The sequence below is a fragment of the Mastigoproctus giganteus genome, chromosome 7, assembly GCF_048544385.1.
Source record: "Mastigoproctus giganteus isolate SK-2022 chromosome 7, ASM4854438v1, whole genome shotgun sequence".
In the NCBI taxonomy this organism is placed as follows: domain Eukaryota; kingdom Metazoa; phylum Arthropoda; class Arachnida; order Uropygi; family Thelyphonidae; genus Mastigoproctus; species Mastigoproctus giganteus.
Window position 1 is genome coordinate 227626216 of NC_143581.1, and position 17890 is coordinate 227644105.

At 40.9% G+C, this 17890-nt stretch overlaps 1 protein-coding gene across 9 annotated transcripts in view; it reads right to left on the reverse strand.

The window, feature by feature from the left end:
• Window positions 1-17890, reverse strand: part of LOC150083755 (protein FAM13A-like) — a 423536-nt gene that overhangs the window by 95810 nt on the left and 309836 nt on the right. For all 9 annotated transcript variants that reach the window (XM_090378200.1, XM_090378193.1, XM_090378197.1 and 6 more), the window contains one exon: window positions 11810-11912. In XM_090378200.1, coding sequence (XP_090234326.1) covers window positions 11810-11912 — 103 coding nt within the window. The remainder of the gene's footprint in view (window positions 1-11809; window positions 11913-17890) is intronic.

The following is a 17890-nucleotide window of genomic DNA, read 5'->3' on the forward strand; positions in this document are numbered from 1 at the left end:
TTTCCAACGTGAAAACACCTGTCCCCACCCTTCTGCAGAGCGGTTTAGTCTACCGCATCTCTTGCCGTGACTGCACTAGCTGCTACGTCGGAGAGACTGGACGTCGACTCGAGAAACGTCTCTCGGAGCACAAAAGAGCGATCCGTTTAGCGGATATAGAACACTCAGCTATCGCCGAACATGTCTGGACAACCCACCACGACATCGACCCACACCGCGATGTCGTGGTGGTAGACAGATCCCACCATTACCTAAAGCGTACCTGGTTGGAATCATTAAATATAAAATCTTCGGATAAATCCTTAAACAGGAACAGTGGTTACCAAGTCAACCCGATCACAGAGTCAGTAGTTCTGTCATTGGACAAGCGCTGGCCACGTCATCATGCGTCACAGCCACAGACGTCAACAAACAATTAAACCTCGCGTCTCACGCACCTGGCAGTGCACATCTTCATTCCAACTGCCATTCATGTATTTTAATTCTGACGAAGGCTACCATATAGCCGAAAGCTCATATATTTCTGCTTTATCTGTACGCTCTGTGTTTAAGCAATAAATTCCTCAATGAATCCAGAGCGCGTAGGCCTGTTTCGTTATGTTCGTACTATTCTTGGCCAACCAGCATACGACATGGTCGTGAGACTACAGAAAGATTTTATCTTCATAGCCCGTAGTAGACAACACCTGAGGTTTGCGCATAGGTGCAAAGCTAACGAGATTATACCGAAAGGGTTTCGCTACAAACAACCGTTTTCTAATGAGCGCATGAGACGTGCCTGTCGGAACTTCGGCCTCAAAACCCTACGTATATGGATCGGCTGCCTCCATCATGACATACAACGTGCTTCAGCGAGCAAGGCAACCCTACTAGCCGACCTTAAGACTCTGATTCCCGATCCCGTTTACACCGATGTGGTCAACACTTTATGTCACCAGGCCATCAGAGAATCAGATCTTTATTGTACCCGACAGAAACGTAAGTTTTGTAATTTGATTAATGAATCCCGTCAATTGCGCAGCCAATGTAATACCCCTCTCACTAATTCCACGGACTTCGTATTGAATCTAAGCAGCAAACAGTTATCTGCGGACCAAGTAAACTTATTGACTCTTGGCATGACGTTTGCCGTTCTTGCTAAGCACCCGCCGATCACCGACATCGCCTTAGGTGTGGAAGCCAGCTTATCACGCCTCCCAGAAGATGTAGCCAACACAATCCGCTTGAAGACTGCAGCAGTTCTACACCGTGCTCGCCCCGTCTCTTCTAACCTCAACCGTACACAGTTCTCTGCCCTCAAGGCATTGAAACAGGATTCGTCCATCGTCATTCTACCGGCAGACAAAGGCCGCCGTACGGTTGTAATGGATCACACTGATTACATGGCGAAAGCGCTACTACTTTTGCGGGATACTACTGTATACAAACCCCTGACCATCAACCCCAACAGAGTTTTAGAACGATGGGAATCAGAGGTGAATATCCTCGTCAACAGTTGGCTGAAACAAGGGAAGATCACACAGTCAACCCGTAATCACCTCCGTGCTTCCGGATGTCAGATCCCACGGTTTTACGGCCTACCGAAAGTGCACAAAGAAGACACACCACTGAGACCAATTGTATCCTGCTGTGGATCACCGACTTACGAGCTGTCCAAATTTGTCTCGAGACTTCTTTCTCCTCTGGTTGGCAAGACCACCCACACCGTTTCCAACAGTGTTGAATTCATAAAGAGGATTCGCACTGTATCCATCTCGCAGAATCAAGTTATGGCATCGTTCGACGTCATATCGCTCTTTACCTCCATCCCTGTGGAACTTGCCATTTCTTGTGCAAAACAACTCTTGGACAATGATAGAACCCTCAACGAAAGAACTGGTCTCACACCCGATGACATTTCCACCGCCCTCAGACTGTGCTTAACAGGGGGTGCGATCATATTTAATGACTCAGTCTACCAGCAGATACATGGCACGGCCATGGGTTCCCCGGTCAGCTCAGTCACAGCAAACATCGTGATGGAGGAGTTAGAGGGACGTGCGTTTGCACACGCACCTGATCACATCGCCTTTTGGTGTCGCTATGTTGACGATGTGTTCGTGGTCATCCCTAGAGACTCAGGTCAGCGACTTCTATCACACCTCAACTCACTATCGCCCTTCATAAAATTCACGATTGAGCTGGAGTCGAACAACTCTTTACCATACTTAGACACACTTGTCCGACGTGAAGGCACATACCTGAGGACTACAGTTTATCGTAAGCCCATGTGTTCTGGCCAGTTTACCAACTTCCGGTCAGCACACGCGCGAGGCCACCTCCTCTCCACGGCCCGAACCTTGCTTACTCGCGCCTGGACACACTCCAGCTCCGCTGATGAAAGACGCAAAGAGGTCACTAGGGTCAAAGTAGACCTTACGAGGTGTGGCTACCCCATTGACGTCCTCGACAGGTGTGATCTACAGACACGTGACATCGTGACGACCAGCTACAACACCAACAGTGACGAGCCATCCACAAGGGCATTCATCCCATACTACCCCAACCTGTCACAACAGATCGGCAGAATCCTGAGAACGCACGGAATAAAGTGCATCCAGCTCCCAGGCAGGAAACTGCGTTCTTTCATTTCCAACGTGAAAACACCTGTCCCCACCCTTCTGCAGAGCGGTTTAGTCTACCGCATCTCTTGCCGTGACTGCACTAGCTGCTACGTCGGAGAGACTGGACGTCGACTCGAGAAACGTCTCTCGGAGCACAAAAGAGCGATCCGTTTAGCGGATATAGAACACTCAGCTATCGCCGAACATGTCTGGACAACCCACCACGACATCGACCCACACCGCGATGTCGTGGTGGTAGACAGATCCCACCATTACCTAAAGCGTACCTGGTTGGAATCATTAAATATAAAATCTTCGGATAAATCCTTAAACAGGAACAGTGGTTACCAAGTCAACCCGATCACAGAGTCAGTAGTTCTGTCATTGGACAAGCGCTGGCCACGTCATCATGCGTCACAGCCACAGACGTCAACAAACAATTAAACCTCGCGTCTCACGCACCTGGCAGTGCACATCTTCATTCCAACTGCCATTCATGTATTTTAATTCTGACGAAGGCTACCATATAGCCGAAAGCTCATATATTTCTGCTTTATCTGTACGCTCTGTGTTTAAGCAATAAATTCCTCAATGAATCCAGAGCGCGTAGGCCTGTTTCGTTATGTGGACTAATGTTATTAGTGGAGTCCCTCAGGGTTCAGTGTTGGGTCCATTATTGTTATCTGTATTTATAAATGATATTGATGATGGTATATCAAGCTTAATGTCCAAGTTTGCAGACGATACGAAGGTTGGCAGGGTTGTCAAGGACACTACTGACACTATGCTGCTGCAACAGGATCTGGAAAGGTTGAGCAGATGGGCTGAGAGGTGGCAAATGAAGTTTAACATTGACAAATGTAAAGTACTACATATGGGAAACAGCAACCCCAGAGCAACGTATCAACTCTGTGGTACTACACTGACAGTGGTAGAGAATGAAAGGGACCTGGGGGTCTGGGGGTGGTTGTGCAGGCAGATATGAAGTTCTCTGAGCAGTACAGACAGGCTGCAAGAGTAGCTCGTGTGTATTGTCAATGATATATAGGAATTTTTCTAGCAGGGATAAGGAGGTGATTATTCCCTTGTATAAGGCAATGGTCAGGCCACACCTAGAGTACTGTATACAGGTCTGGAGGCCTCATTTCAAGAATGATATAGAGCTGCTGGAACGAGTACAGAGAGGGGCAAAAAGATTAGTGAATGGAACAAAGGGGTGCTCTTACAAAGAAAGGCTTAAGTTTTGCAAATTACAGTGTCTGGAGACTAGGCACCAGCGAGGTGATCTGATAGAGGTGTATAAAGCCTTGAATGGTTTGAGCATGCTCAATGCTGATGGGATTCTTCCTTTTGCTCAGAATAATCACCTGAAAGGGCATAAATTCAAATTGAGGAAAGACAGATGTAGAATAGATGTGCGGAAATTTGCCTTTAGGCAGCGGGTAGTTGGTTAGTGGAACAGATTTCCATCCCTTGCTGTGGAAGTTGATAGCCTAAATAAATTTAAGGCTTAGCTGGATAGGTATTTCGTACGAATGGAGGGGTGAAATGGGAGTGGAGTTTGTTTTTTTTTTATAGCTGATGCGGCATAAGCTTGCTTTTTTGCATCATATGGCTCTACTAATGCTAAAACAGTCATCCAATAAATCCACAAAAGTCTTGCTAGTGTGCAAGTGACCAACCCACAAGTTCCCGTCAATATATGGAAAGTTAAAATCCTCCATTATAAGACATTCTGATTTACTGGCCCACTCTATTTTTCTGCACAATTGCTCATTGTACTCATCAGATTCATTATCCTTATTACACACACACCTACTCTCATTTTTCCTTTCCCAGTGCTTATGTCATACCAAACAGACTCAACATTGAATTATCAATCAACATCAATTGGATGCCCGTCCTTAGATTTTATGTGTTTCTTAACCAACAGCATAACCCTTCCACCTTTACTGTCCATCCTTTCTATACACATTGTACTCTCCAAATTCCAATTCTGCACTGCTTATATCTGTGTGACACCACGACTCTGATATCCCAACAATATCTGCCTTTGATGTCTTGACTAGCACTTCAAGTTCATCAAATTTATTAACTATACTCATCACATTGGTGTTCATGCAAGTATACATCCACCTGTTTCTATTCTTAGTTACCCTAACACAGCCCATGTATTTATTTGTTCCACTATGACTCCCAGCAGTCCTGGAAATCTCCATTGCCTTGCTTTCCAGGCTGCTGCTCATTCTAATAGAAGCAGTGCAAGAATTGCTTTTGCCTCTGCCTGCGGCTACTGTTAGCCTTTTAGTCTGTGTATCCCCCCAACCAAGCTGTCAGTTTTCCTGACCCACCTAACACTGCCTGGATAGCATCAGCAAATATTCTTGCTTCTTTTCTATTTAAGTGCACTCCATCTCTGTAGAAGTAGTCTCTCCTGTCAACAACATAAAATTATAAAAAAAAATTAAAAAATTAATGGTGGGAAGAGTAAATTGCACTAAAGAATGTCTAATGGCTCACATCTGGTGAGTATGGGCTTGACACACCCAGTGTCCTGGGCTGGATATCATCATTCTTCTCTTTCTTGGTGACTCCTCTCTCTCTCTCTCTCTCTCTCTCTCTCTCTCTCTCAGGGTAACTCGGGAATTTTTTTTGGCTGGTGCAGCATAAGTCTAAAGCTTCCTTGCACCATATGGCTAAGAGGATCACAGAATGATGTCCGTTCTCAACCTGCTTCCTCCCTCCTCATTATCATTTACATGTTCTTCAATACTTCATCTGTGGCGATGTCAATGGTATTATTCAATACAGTTAAACCCTTTTTCTCTTTATTAAGTTTTGAGTAATTTTCTGCCATTCAGTTGATTAATTATTTCGGAATGGCATGTTTATATTTTAGAATTATTGATTCTTATAGTTTTTTTTTTTTTTTTCTTTTTTCAGTTAATTCCTTTCTTTTTTAGTATGATTTAATATATTTTATTTGCATTCAGTTTAGGTAGGCCGATGTTTGGTGGTAGAGGTTTTTTTTACCGTATTTAAGTTTTTTTTTTTTCTTTAGCTTGAACTTTCGGTGGTGGTGTAGAGGTATCTATGAGCTCTTGCCTGGCTAACAGCAGTTTGCAAGGGAAATGCAATGCACTGGGACCCAAAACAGCAGATTCTTCCTGAAGATGTTGTTCCTATGATCTGTTAATCTTTAATTTTTGTTATTTCTTTTATAAGATACCTGTATTTAACTTGGATATAACTTATATACTTCCTCCTGCTTTGTTACATGCTACAGTGGCAACATTCTGGCAGAATTCTGCATTGGCTACTTCCTGTGGTGAATGTAGATACCATTTCATTTTAATTTATAGTTGTTAATTAATTTATTATTATTATAAAAACTTTTTCTCCTTTATATGGGATTTTTTCCACCCTGTGACACCCCCCATGCACTTGGTACTGGTACCAAGTGGATGGGGTGGTTGGTTGTGTCTGGTTACTATTATTATTATTATTGTTACTGTTGGTTGAGGAACTGTCTTACTAACCTACAGGTATTCAGGACTGCGGCTTTCTGGAGTTCCATGTAAGTATTCTCTGGGAGGCCTACTGTTGCTAGGTTCTTATGGGGCTCTCTAGCACCATGCTGGTGGTTGACACGATGATATGATTGAGAGGGTCATTACTTGTTCCATATGCCACATATATTTGACTTGCTGTCTTAGGTCTGAGTACTTTCTGATATTTTCTTTGTATGTTTTCTGGAGGTTGTTGGTGTTTTCCACTGCTACATCGATCAGGTAGGTAGCCAGTTTCTTTTTGTCAAGGTGCCTCTGTAGCCAGGTGGGCAGGAGCAGCAGTGCGTAGCACACGCTTCTTGATTAGACCGGGGTTCAAGCCCATGACCACCAAATATTATTATTGTTACAAATATTATTATTGAGGATGCAGAAAGGTCAGGAAATGATCACTGCATATCCCCAGAGCAATATGGCCTTAGTTGCTAATGCTCCTAAAAACCAAATAACTAACAAACAAACAAACAAACAAACAAACCTTCTTGTCAATGAAGGTTACATCTGGTCTGCTGTGGGATCATCTCGTCCATTATGATGGCACGGGCCCAGTATAGTGTGTGAGTAGAGGTCTCTATTATGGGCCTCAGGACATATTTTTCTTCTGATGTATTATCCTGGCCACCTGCTCATGTGTGGGTGATTACACTGCATCCTGCGCTAATGTGCTGGATTGTTTCTGGAGACAGGTGGCATTGTTGACATGTGTCATTTGTTATTCCAGGGTCCTTGGTGATGTATTTCCTGTAGTTTCTGGTGCTGATTACCTGGTCATGGATGGTGAGCATGAATCCTTTGGTCTCAAGGAAGAGCCTTCCATCATGAGCCAAACATTGGAAGCCATCTTATCTATGTAGTCTTGATGGAGGTCACTGTAGTGTCTGCCATGGAGTGTCTTCTTTGCCCATCTTTCTTTGTTTCTTCTGTCTGTGTGAGTGCTTAACCTCTTGTTGAGATTAAGCATTCTGTGCCTTTGTCTATCTTTCTTATAAATTGATATATTGGTGCTGTGTTTTCCTGGAAGTAATCCCATAGGTTCTGAACCACTTTCTTCTCTTGTTCAATGAGGTCAGTCAATCCCCTCCCTCCTCCTCCTCCTTTGTGGGCCATGGCCAGTCTCTCGATGACCGACTTCAGGTGGTGTTGGCACCTCTTGGTCATCATTATTCTGGTCGATCTCATAAAATCCTCCACCTCAGTGTTGGTCCAATCTATGATCCCAAAGGAGTGCATTAGTATTGATGGTTGTGACCATGTTCCCATCATTCATCTTTGATTTTAGCAGGCTTATTAATCTCTGACGGTATTCCACAGTGAGGAGGGGGCCTTGATCTCCTTGTGTTCTAACTGGTAGGCCTGCATCATCCCCCAGATATTTGTATGTTTCTTCTTCTGTCATGGCTTCAATCTCCTCACTGGTCTTCAGCTGGTAGTTTCTACCAACTGGATCTCCTCAATGCAGTCCATAATTGCATCCTGACATCAGTGCTGAAAACTCTTCAATGATCCAGAAGTAGCTGTTGGAGTTGATTCTCGGTTGCAGCACAGTTTGATGTCATCCATGTACATCATGTGAGAGATAGTATACAGGTCCTTTTAGCATTTATCTGTACTTTCTGTCATTGAGCATGGTGGACAGTGGGTTGAGTGGTAGACAGAACCATAGTGTGCTCAGGGCATTTCCCTGGAAGATTCCTCTTCTGATGGATATTGGTCTGATCAATATTTCTCAACTTTGATGGTGGTCCTCCATTGTGCCATGGTTGCTTCTAGGAAGTGTGGCAGTGTCAGGTTGACTTTGTAGGTCTTTAGTGTCTCTATCAGCCAGCTATGCTCATCTGCTTACATTCCTTCTGCTGCCCGGCCATGATATTCTGGCTCTTCAAGTGGTCTGATAGCTTCTTTGCAGCTAGTCAGGGTCTTATACATTGTTGGGAGGCAGGTAATTGGCCTGTACTTTGCCTTCAGGTAGGTGATTCCTTGAGTAAGAGAGTCTAGGATTGTGTCAGGGTACATTATTATCTGGGTGAACTGCTCAGCTATGTGTCTGTGTGTGTGCAGCTGAACTTCTTGTACAAATAGTTGTGGATGTTACCTATTCCTGTGGTTTTCCAGTTGTAGGATTTCCTAATCGACTGTTGTACATCTTCCTCCTGAATTTCACATCCTTCCTGAATTTCACATCCTGTCATTTCTTGTACATTCTAGGTTTTCTTCCTTTCTACATCCATCCAGGGGGCATGGCCTTTATGGCTAACGTCACTGCTCCACAAGTTTACCTAGACCTCCTCGAGAACCTTCTGGTTAGGGGAATCCGTTGCCTTCCTTTTCCTCTTGTCTAATTTTTCTGCAGGTTAGACAAATGTCCTGTTGTCTGTTTTCCACTGGGTAATCTGTAATGGCAAAGTCTCTTGCTGAGTGCCAAGAGTTTCTACTTGAGGGTGTCAAGGTATTTTTCAATCCTCTGATTATGGGCCTTGTGTTTGCTGTGGATGTTGCCTTTCTTGAGGGTGGCCTTCACTTTTCTGGCCAGCTTCTTGCTTCTATTACCCTGTTGGTATATTGAGTCAGTTGGCCTATCTTCATTCTTATCTCTTCTATCTATATTATTATTATTTATTTTTCTTGGGCAAATGATAACAGTGGTACCTTTTTTAAGCAAAGCTTGTTGTAGTAACAGCAAAACTTTCACAGGGTAAAAAAAAAAAAGAAAAGAACAAAAAGTATCTTATTTCAATTTAATCATCATGTGATAATACCATGTACATTTTGTATGATTTAGTGTCATCACAGAACTAACTTTTTTTTTTTTTCTCTCTTTCTTGTTTATTTCTGTTCTTTTAGAAGAAAACTTCCTTTACATGCATTTCCTGAAAATTACAATCTATCAAAATTCAAATCCAATGTCAACAAGCAACTTCTGTTTATTCATCCTTCATAACCTATACTAGTACTAAGTACTACAGGTTCTAATACCTTTTGTGTTTGGGACCACAATTATATATAAAAAAAGTCTTGAACTAAAACTAAACATTTGTAGTCTCACCTGTGAACCCAAGCAGAAGTGCAGTCACAAAGACATTCTTACCTAACTCAAAGCACTCTTGCTGCCATGAGTCAAGTAAGAATCTATTTGTGCCTCTATATTTATCCACAAAATGGTCAATGTGAAATTAATTGAAAGTTCCCTATGGACATAATTCATGGTTAGTTCTTCCCATGGATAATAATATTCTCTTTACTCCCAGGTGAAAACTGACAACCTGCTAATAACGCTATCATCAATTTTAGTTCTGGTTAGTCCATCTTATCTTTATTGCAAAAATTGTTTCCTTTAAAATGGAGTCCCCAAACAAAATCTTTTTGAACCAGGGTAGTTTGAACTTAAGAGGCCTAAATTGGGAGTACATCAACTGGCAGCTTACTGGCAAGTAGTTTATGTTCTAGAGCAAACGGAAACTGAGGAAGCTCATTGTCTCAATTTTCCTTTTGCTCTAGAAGATAAACTAATTTCCTCAGTAATCAGTGATTAAATCTCTTCCTGCAATGCACAAGATTTAATTTCAGTTCTCTGCACTCTATACACGTGGGACATGGAAAATAATCATAAATTCAACTAGGATTATGTACAAGATGACCTTGGCATATAGCCACAGGCTATTCCAATGAACAATGAATTCATGACTCACTGGGGGGAAACCACCTCCATCCATTCCTCTCTGAGTCATGCAATCCTGTGTTGTAACATTTATGAACACTGTAAATCTGGCATTTACAGTGTTCTGTATTTCTTCACAGTGTACATATGGCGCAGATGTGGGAAACCACAGGTGGCGCCCGACCCTAACACTATGCACAATGCAGATATTTACTATTAACTATAATTACAAATAAGTTATAATAAAAGTTTTGTTTTTCATAAAAAGCTAGGCTCATTATGTTATAAATAAAGTTTTGTTTTGCATAAAAAGGTAGACTCATTATGCATACGGCATATTCTAACAAAACAAAATTTAACCCTTAAATTTATCTATGCATATAGTTCCTTACTTGGACTTTCACTCTCTTACTTTTTTTCCAATTCTGTTGTCAAAGCCCATAACTCTTAGCATACCAAGATGTGCATATCTTATTGGAGACAAGATGGGAGGAGACGGACAAGGGCCTGATAACTAAGAAATTCATCCCGGATGTCAAACTAGTTTATCCAAAGTCGCCACCTTGGTTCTCTCCTGGCCTCTACTGTACATATATTATAACTGGACACGGCTCTATAAATCATAAGTTGACTACCTTGGGAATCATCAATAACCCCCTACTGTACATGTGGAGAAATTGAAGATTGGGACCATCTTCTTTATAACTGCCCAATTTATAACGATCTTCGAGGAACACTGTACACCAGGCTACAACACATACCTCAAGGACAGGAGCACCTGCTAATTTCTGAAGAACAATATTATAAATCATTAATGGAGTACGCACAGAACCTCTTTTCTAGGCGCAGGACTCTACAACCAACTCAAGCCAGGGATAGAAACCTGTAAAGGACTTACTCAAACTTGAAATCTGTACTTGACTGTTTTACCAGCATCGACTTGCTAACCCTGGAACATCCAGAGTAGGATTACCTGCTAACTTTCCATATGGTTGGGTAGGCTCCAGTGGTCTTGACCACTCCACCGCAAAATATAAGTCACACTCAGCACTCTCGCTGAGTGGTTTTTCTACCCTTCTGGAGTTATCCCCTCCCCCTTTTCTCCTGGTGGGGCATATGCTCCACTGTCAATTTGCGGGATGCCCTTACCTACATCCCCTTACTCTTACTTTCATCCCGCATCTTCTTCCGTACACCCTGTACTGCTGCACTCTACCTTATTTTTTATTTATTTTTATTATTTATTTACTTATTTTATTTTTTATTTATTTTATTTTATTATTATTATTTATTTTTTATTATTTTTATTTTTTATATATATATTTTTTATTATTTTTATTTATTTTTATTATTATTTTTTTATTATTATTATCGGGTTTTTTATTATTATTATTTATTTTATTTATTTATTTTTTTAATTTTATTTTTATTTTATTTATTATTATTTAAAAAAAAAATTTTTATTATTATTATTTTTTTTTATTTATTTATTTATTTTTTTAAATTGGTCTCCATTCAGGAGGCTCAGGCGACCCTGACGGAGACCTGCCAGAGAATAATGGGCAGCCTGGCTATCTCCTATTGGTGTGTGCGGGCAACGTGGGGTCCCATCTGGGGTCCTGCGGCCAAATGCCAGGACACACAACAGAACCCAACACAATACTACACATTCAACACACTACACTTTTTTGGCATTTACAGTGTTCTGTATTTCTTCACAGTGTACATATGGCGCAGATGTGGGAAACCACAGGTGGCGCCTGACCCTAACACTATGCACACTATGCACTATGCAGATATTTACTATTAACTATAATTACAAATAAGTTATAATAAAAGTTTTGTTTTTCATAAAAAGCTAGGCTCATTATGTTATAAATAAAGTTTTGTTTTGCATAAAAAAGTAGACTCATTATGCATACAGCATATTCTAACAAAACAAAATTTAACCCTTAAATTTATCTATGCATATAGTTCCTTACTTGGACTTTCTCAGGTGATGAACAGAAGGAGAAAGCAATGCATCATCATCATGACTTCCTTTCAGCAGTGGCCAACTATACCGATGTTCTGACCTTACAGGCTCTGGAAAAAAACTGAACACTGTCAAGTATGCAATGAAAATGATACTCTAAAAGAAAGAGAAGCAACTTGACAGGAGTCAATAGCATAACTAGGATACAATAAGCATGCTTTGCCATAGGTGAGGAATGGAAATAACTCAATTTATAATTCATTTTAAAAATTATATAAATTGTTATTATCCAAATCTATTACTATAAAAGCCTGCAGCTTTTATATATAAACTGCAGGCTTTTATAGTAATTATTTTAAATAATAACAATAAATGCTTGTAGCTTTTATATAAAAGCTATAGGCTTTTGAAAGTCACTGTAGGTGAGGGGATGTTAAATCAACTAGGTAGCTGTTATCTAGTTGACTTGACTAGATAACAGCTATCTAGTTGAGAAAGAATATTCTGTACCTAATCATCAGCCATGATCCAGATAGTGTCATAGGATTAACAGTACAGGAACCCTTAGCAGGGAGTGATCATGGTACTAAGGAGGGTTATGAGTACAGTCAAAGTTGTTAAAGTAAGGAGAGGGTTTAATTCCAGGAAAGGGGACTATGAAAGTCTAAGATGCCACATGACTTTCACCAACTGGAATGACAGTGCATGAAAAGTAAATACAAGTGAATTAAGGAATAACTTTAAAACTGCTTCACTAACGCTATAAATGCAAAAAAGCATTAGGAGGATTCTGAAGTAAATAAGGAACTGGCCAGTTTAATAGAGCAAAAAAACAATGGTGTGCCAAAAAGCTCTGAAGTATATAATAACTACAAGTTGATCTGTGGCAGTGCAACAGAAATTGTTTCCATAGCAACGAAGCAGTGTTGCCAGTCCGTGCATTTTTGGAACAGCCCTCGTATAAGGCATCCCTCATTGCCTTTATTTTAAAAAATAAATATTGAAATTCAGTTATTTCAATTCAACTACTTTTTACATAAAAAATAAAATAAAAAACTGCACACTTGCAGTTTGTAGCAAATGAAGAAAGGCATTATCCTTAGTGAGCACAGTGCATCAATAAGTTATCCAAAAATTTTCAAATATGATACTTATTTCCTCTATTATTAGTAACAACACCAGATGAGAGTTTGTAGTAGTAGTGGCATGTGATGCAAGAAAGCAAATGTATGAGCTTATGCAGCATCAGCCAAAAAAAAAAAAATCACACCATTCCCTCCAAATGCCTGTCCAGTTCCTCTTTAAATTTATTCAACCTATCAACTTCCACAACGACAGATGGAAGTTTGTTCCAGCAATTAACCACCCGCTGGCTAAAGGCAAATTTCCGCACATCTATTCTACATCTGTCCTTTCTTAATTTCAATTTATGCCCCCTTAGGTTCGTAATCTAAACAAGTGGAACAAGATCCCATCAGAATTCAGCGTGCTGAACCCATTCAAGGCCTTATACACCTCAATCAGATCACCGCGCAGGTGCCTAGTCTCCAGCCACTGCAATTTGCAGAACTTAAGCCTCTCTTCATAAGAGGATCCCTTCATTCCCCTCACCAATCTTGTTGCCCTTCTCTGTACACGCTCAAGTAAATCTACATCCTTCCTAAAATGAGGCCTCCAGACCTGTACGCAGTACTCAAGGCGTGGCCTGACCATTGCCTTATACAGAGGGATAATCACCTCCTTTTCCCTGCTAGCAAAATTCCTATATATCATTAACAAAACCCCATGACCTGCCCTGGCAGCCTGTCTGCATTGCTCAGAAAACTTCATATCTGCCTGCACAATTACTCCCAGGTCTTTTTCATTTTCTACCACCTTAAGTGTAGTACCACACGGTACGTTTCTCTGGAGTTACTTCTACCCATATGCAGTACTTTGCATTTGTCAAGGTTAAACTTCAGTTGCCACTCCTTAGCCCATCTGCCAAAATTATCTAGATCCTGTTGCAGTAGCACACTGCCATTACTGTCATTAACAAACCCTGCCAACCTTTGTATCATCTGCAAACTTCGACACTAAGCCTGATATACCTTCAACAATATCATTGATAAATATACAAAACAACAGTGGACCCAACACCGAACCCTGTGGGACTCCACTAATAACATTAGTCCAAGAAGAGCAGCACCCATTGATTACCACCCTCTGTCTTCTCGCATTTAACCATCCTTTTATCCATTGTAGCAACTTACCCTTAATACCATTCTGCTCCAATTTGTACAATAGTCTTCCATGCGCAACAGTGTCAAAAGCTTTCCTGAAATCCAAATATATGATATCAAAATTATTTTTTGCATCGAGTTCCTTTGTAACCACATCATAATATCCTACCAAATTTGTCAGACAAGACTTTCCCTTAACAAACCCATGCTGTGTCTGAATTATTTCTGCAGTCTTGTCTAGATGATCCTGCAATGCATCTTTAACCAGCAAATCCATTATTTTACCTGGAACAGAAGTTAAACTAACTGGTCTGTAATTACTCGTGTCACCCTTCGATCCCCCTTTGTGAATTGGGGATACATTTGCACATCTCCAGTCCGTGGGAACCTCCCCTGAATCCAAGGATGCTCTCATAATTATGGCTAAGAGTTTGCTTAGTTGCTTTGCCGCCTCCTTTAATATAACTGGATAGATCCCATCCACTGGAGCGAGGGGTGTTGGGGGTTTCAGGGACGGATGGCAGTCATCGTGAAACAGGCGGGTACATGGGATGTGTAAGAGTAATTAAGAATAAGAATAGGAGCATGTATACTTGCATGTATACCAATGCTAGAAGTATAGTAAATAAATTTGATGAATTTGAAGTGTTGGTCAAGACATCAAAGGCGGATATTGTTGGGATAGCAGAGACGTGGTGTCACACAGATATAAGGAATGCCGAACTGGAATTTGGGGAGTACAATGTTACAGAAAGGATAGACAGGATAGGAAGGGAGGAGGTGTTATGCTGTTAATAAAGAAAAACATAAAATCAAAAGAAGTACATCTAGTTGATATAGATGAACAGTGCACTGTTGAGTCAGTTTGGTGTGACGTAAGCACTGCGAAAGCAAAAATAAGAGTAGGAGTGTGTTATAGGCCTAATGACTTGAATGAGTACAAAGAACAATTGTACAGAGAAATAGGGTGGGCTAGTAAATCGGAATGTCTTATAATGGGGGATTTTAACTTCCCAGATATTGACTGGAACTTGTGGGTTGGGCACTCACACACTAGTCAGACTTTTGTAGATTTATTGGATGATTGTTTTCTGCAGCAGCATGTTCGAGAGGCAACCAGATAAATTAATACTCTTGATCTGGTTATCAGTAGTGATCATTCATGTATTAGGAATTTGCAGATAAAAGAACCACTAGGTGGCAGTGATCACAGTGTACTGACATGGGATTTACTTAAAGATTTAATTACCATCAGGGGTAAAGGAAAGGGTTTTTGCTTCCGTAAAGGCGAGTACAGTGGTCTCCGATAGTTTTTAAATTCTGTACAGTGGGATCAACTGACGATGTTACCAACAGTAAATCCTAAGTGGGAAGCATTCAAGGAATTAATCATGGAAACTACTAAAAGTTTCATACCTATTAAGAAATATTGTTCAAGGTTTAGGCGTAAATGGTTGTCAAATGAACTAATGAGACTCGAAACAGAGAAGAAAAATGCATGGGATGCATATAAATTATCAAGCGACTCAGAAGCCTATGGCAGATATAAGTTAATCTTCAATCAGGTCACAAAGGAGGTTCGGCAGGCGAAGGCAGATTACAAGAAATCCTTGGCAAAAGATGCTAAGAAAAACAGCAAGGATTTCTTTACTTATATAAACTCTAAAAGGAAGGGGATGAATCTGATTGGTCCACTTGACATTGATGGTTCGACTGTTGATGATCCTGCTCAGATAGCAAACAAATTGAATGAGTATTTTGCATCTACATTCACACGTGAGGAATTATCAAGGTTTGAAAATGGCAGAAGGTTATCAAATTGTAGCAAGATACTTAATGATTTTGTAATAACTGAGAGCAAAGTGGAAGAGAAATTGTTGAAGTTAAACGTAAGAAAAGCACCGGGGGTGGATGGGATCTATCCAGTTATATTAAAGGAGGCGGCAAAGCAACTAAGCAAACCCTTAGCCATAATTATGAGAGCATCCTTGGACTCAGGGGAGGTACCCACGGACTGGAGATGTGCAAATGTGTCCCCAATTCACAAAGGGGGATCGAAGGGTGACAAGAGTAAATACAGACCAGTTAGTTTAACTTCTGTTCCAGGTAAAATAATGGAGTCACTGGTTAAAGATGCATTGCAGGATCATCTAGACAAGACCGCAGCAATAATTCAGACACAGCATGGGTTTGTTAAGGGAAAGTCTTGTCTAACAAATTTGATAGGGTATTATGATGTGGTTACAAAGGAACTGGATGCGAAAAATAATTTTGATATCATATATTTGGATTTCAGGAAAGCTTTTGACACTGTTGCGCATGGAAGACTATTGTACAAATTGGAGCAGAATGGTATTAAGGGTAAGTTGCTACAATGGATAAAAGGATGGTTAAGTGCTAGAAGACAGAGGGTGGTAATCAATGGGTGCTGCTCTTCTTGGACTAATGTTATTAGTGGAGTCCCACAGGGTTCGGTGTTAGGTCCACTGTTGTTTTGTATATTTATCAATGATATTGATGAAGGTATATCAGGCTTAATGTCGAAGTTTGCAGATGATACAAAGGTTGGCAAGGTTGTTAATGACAGTAATGGCAGTGTGCTACTGCAACAGGATCTAGATAATTTGGGCAGATGGGCTAAGAAGTGGCAACTGCAGTTTAACCTTGACAAATGCAAAGTACTACATATGGGTAGAAGTAACCCCAGAGAAACGTACCAACTGTGTGGTACTACACTTAAGGTGGTAGAAAATGAAAAAGACCTGGGCGTAATTGTGCAGGCAGATATGAAGTTTTCTGAGCAATACAGACAGGCTGCCAGGGCAGGTCATGGGGTTTTGTCAATGATATATAGGAATTTTGCTAGCAGGGAAAAGGAGGTGATTATCCCTCTGTATAAGGCAATGATCAGGCCACAGCTTGAGTACTGCGTACAGGTCTGGAGGCCTCATTTTAGGAAGGATGTAGATTTACTTGAGCGTGTACAGAGAAGGGCAACAAGATTGGTGAGGGGAATGAAGGGATCCTCTTATGAAGAGAGGCTTAAATTCTGCAAATTGCAGTGGCTGGAGACTAGGCACCTGCGCGGTGATCTGATTGAGGTGTATAAGGCCTTGAATGGGTTCAGCACGCTGAATTCTGATGGGATCCTTCCACTTGTTCAGATTACGAACCTAAGGGGGCATAAATTCAAATTACGAAAGGACAGATGTAGAATAGATGTGCGGAAATTTGCCTTTAGCCAGCGGGTGGTTAATTGCTAGAACAAACTTCCATCTGTCGTTGTGGAAGTTGATAGGTTGAATAAATTTAAGGAGGAACTGGACAGGCATTTGAAGGGAATGGCGTGATTTTTTTTTTTTGGCTGATGCTGCATAAGCTCATACATTTGCTTTCTTGCATCACATGCCACTACTACTACTACTACTACTACTACCACCACTCCAGGTGCTTTTCTTACGTTTAACTTCAACAATTTCTCTTCCACTTTGCTCTCAGTTATTACAAAATCATTAAGTATCCTGCTACAATTTGATAACCGTCTGCCATTTTCAAACTTTAATAATTCCTCACGTGTGAATGTAGATGCAAAATACTCATTCAATTTGTTTGCTATCTGAGCAGGATCATCAACAGTCGAACCATCGATGTCAAGTGGACCAATCAGATTCATCCCCTTCCTTTTAGAGTTTATATAAGTAAAGAAATCCTTGCTGTTTTTCTTAGCATCTTTTGCCAAGGATTTCTCGTAATCTGCCTTCGCCTGCCGAACCTCCTTTGTGACCTGATTAAAGTTAACTTATATCTGCCATAGGCTTCTGAGTCGCTTGATAATTTATATGCATCCCATGCATTTTTCTTCTCTG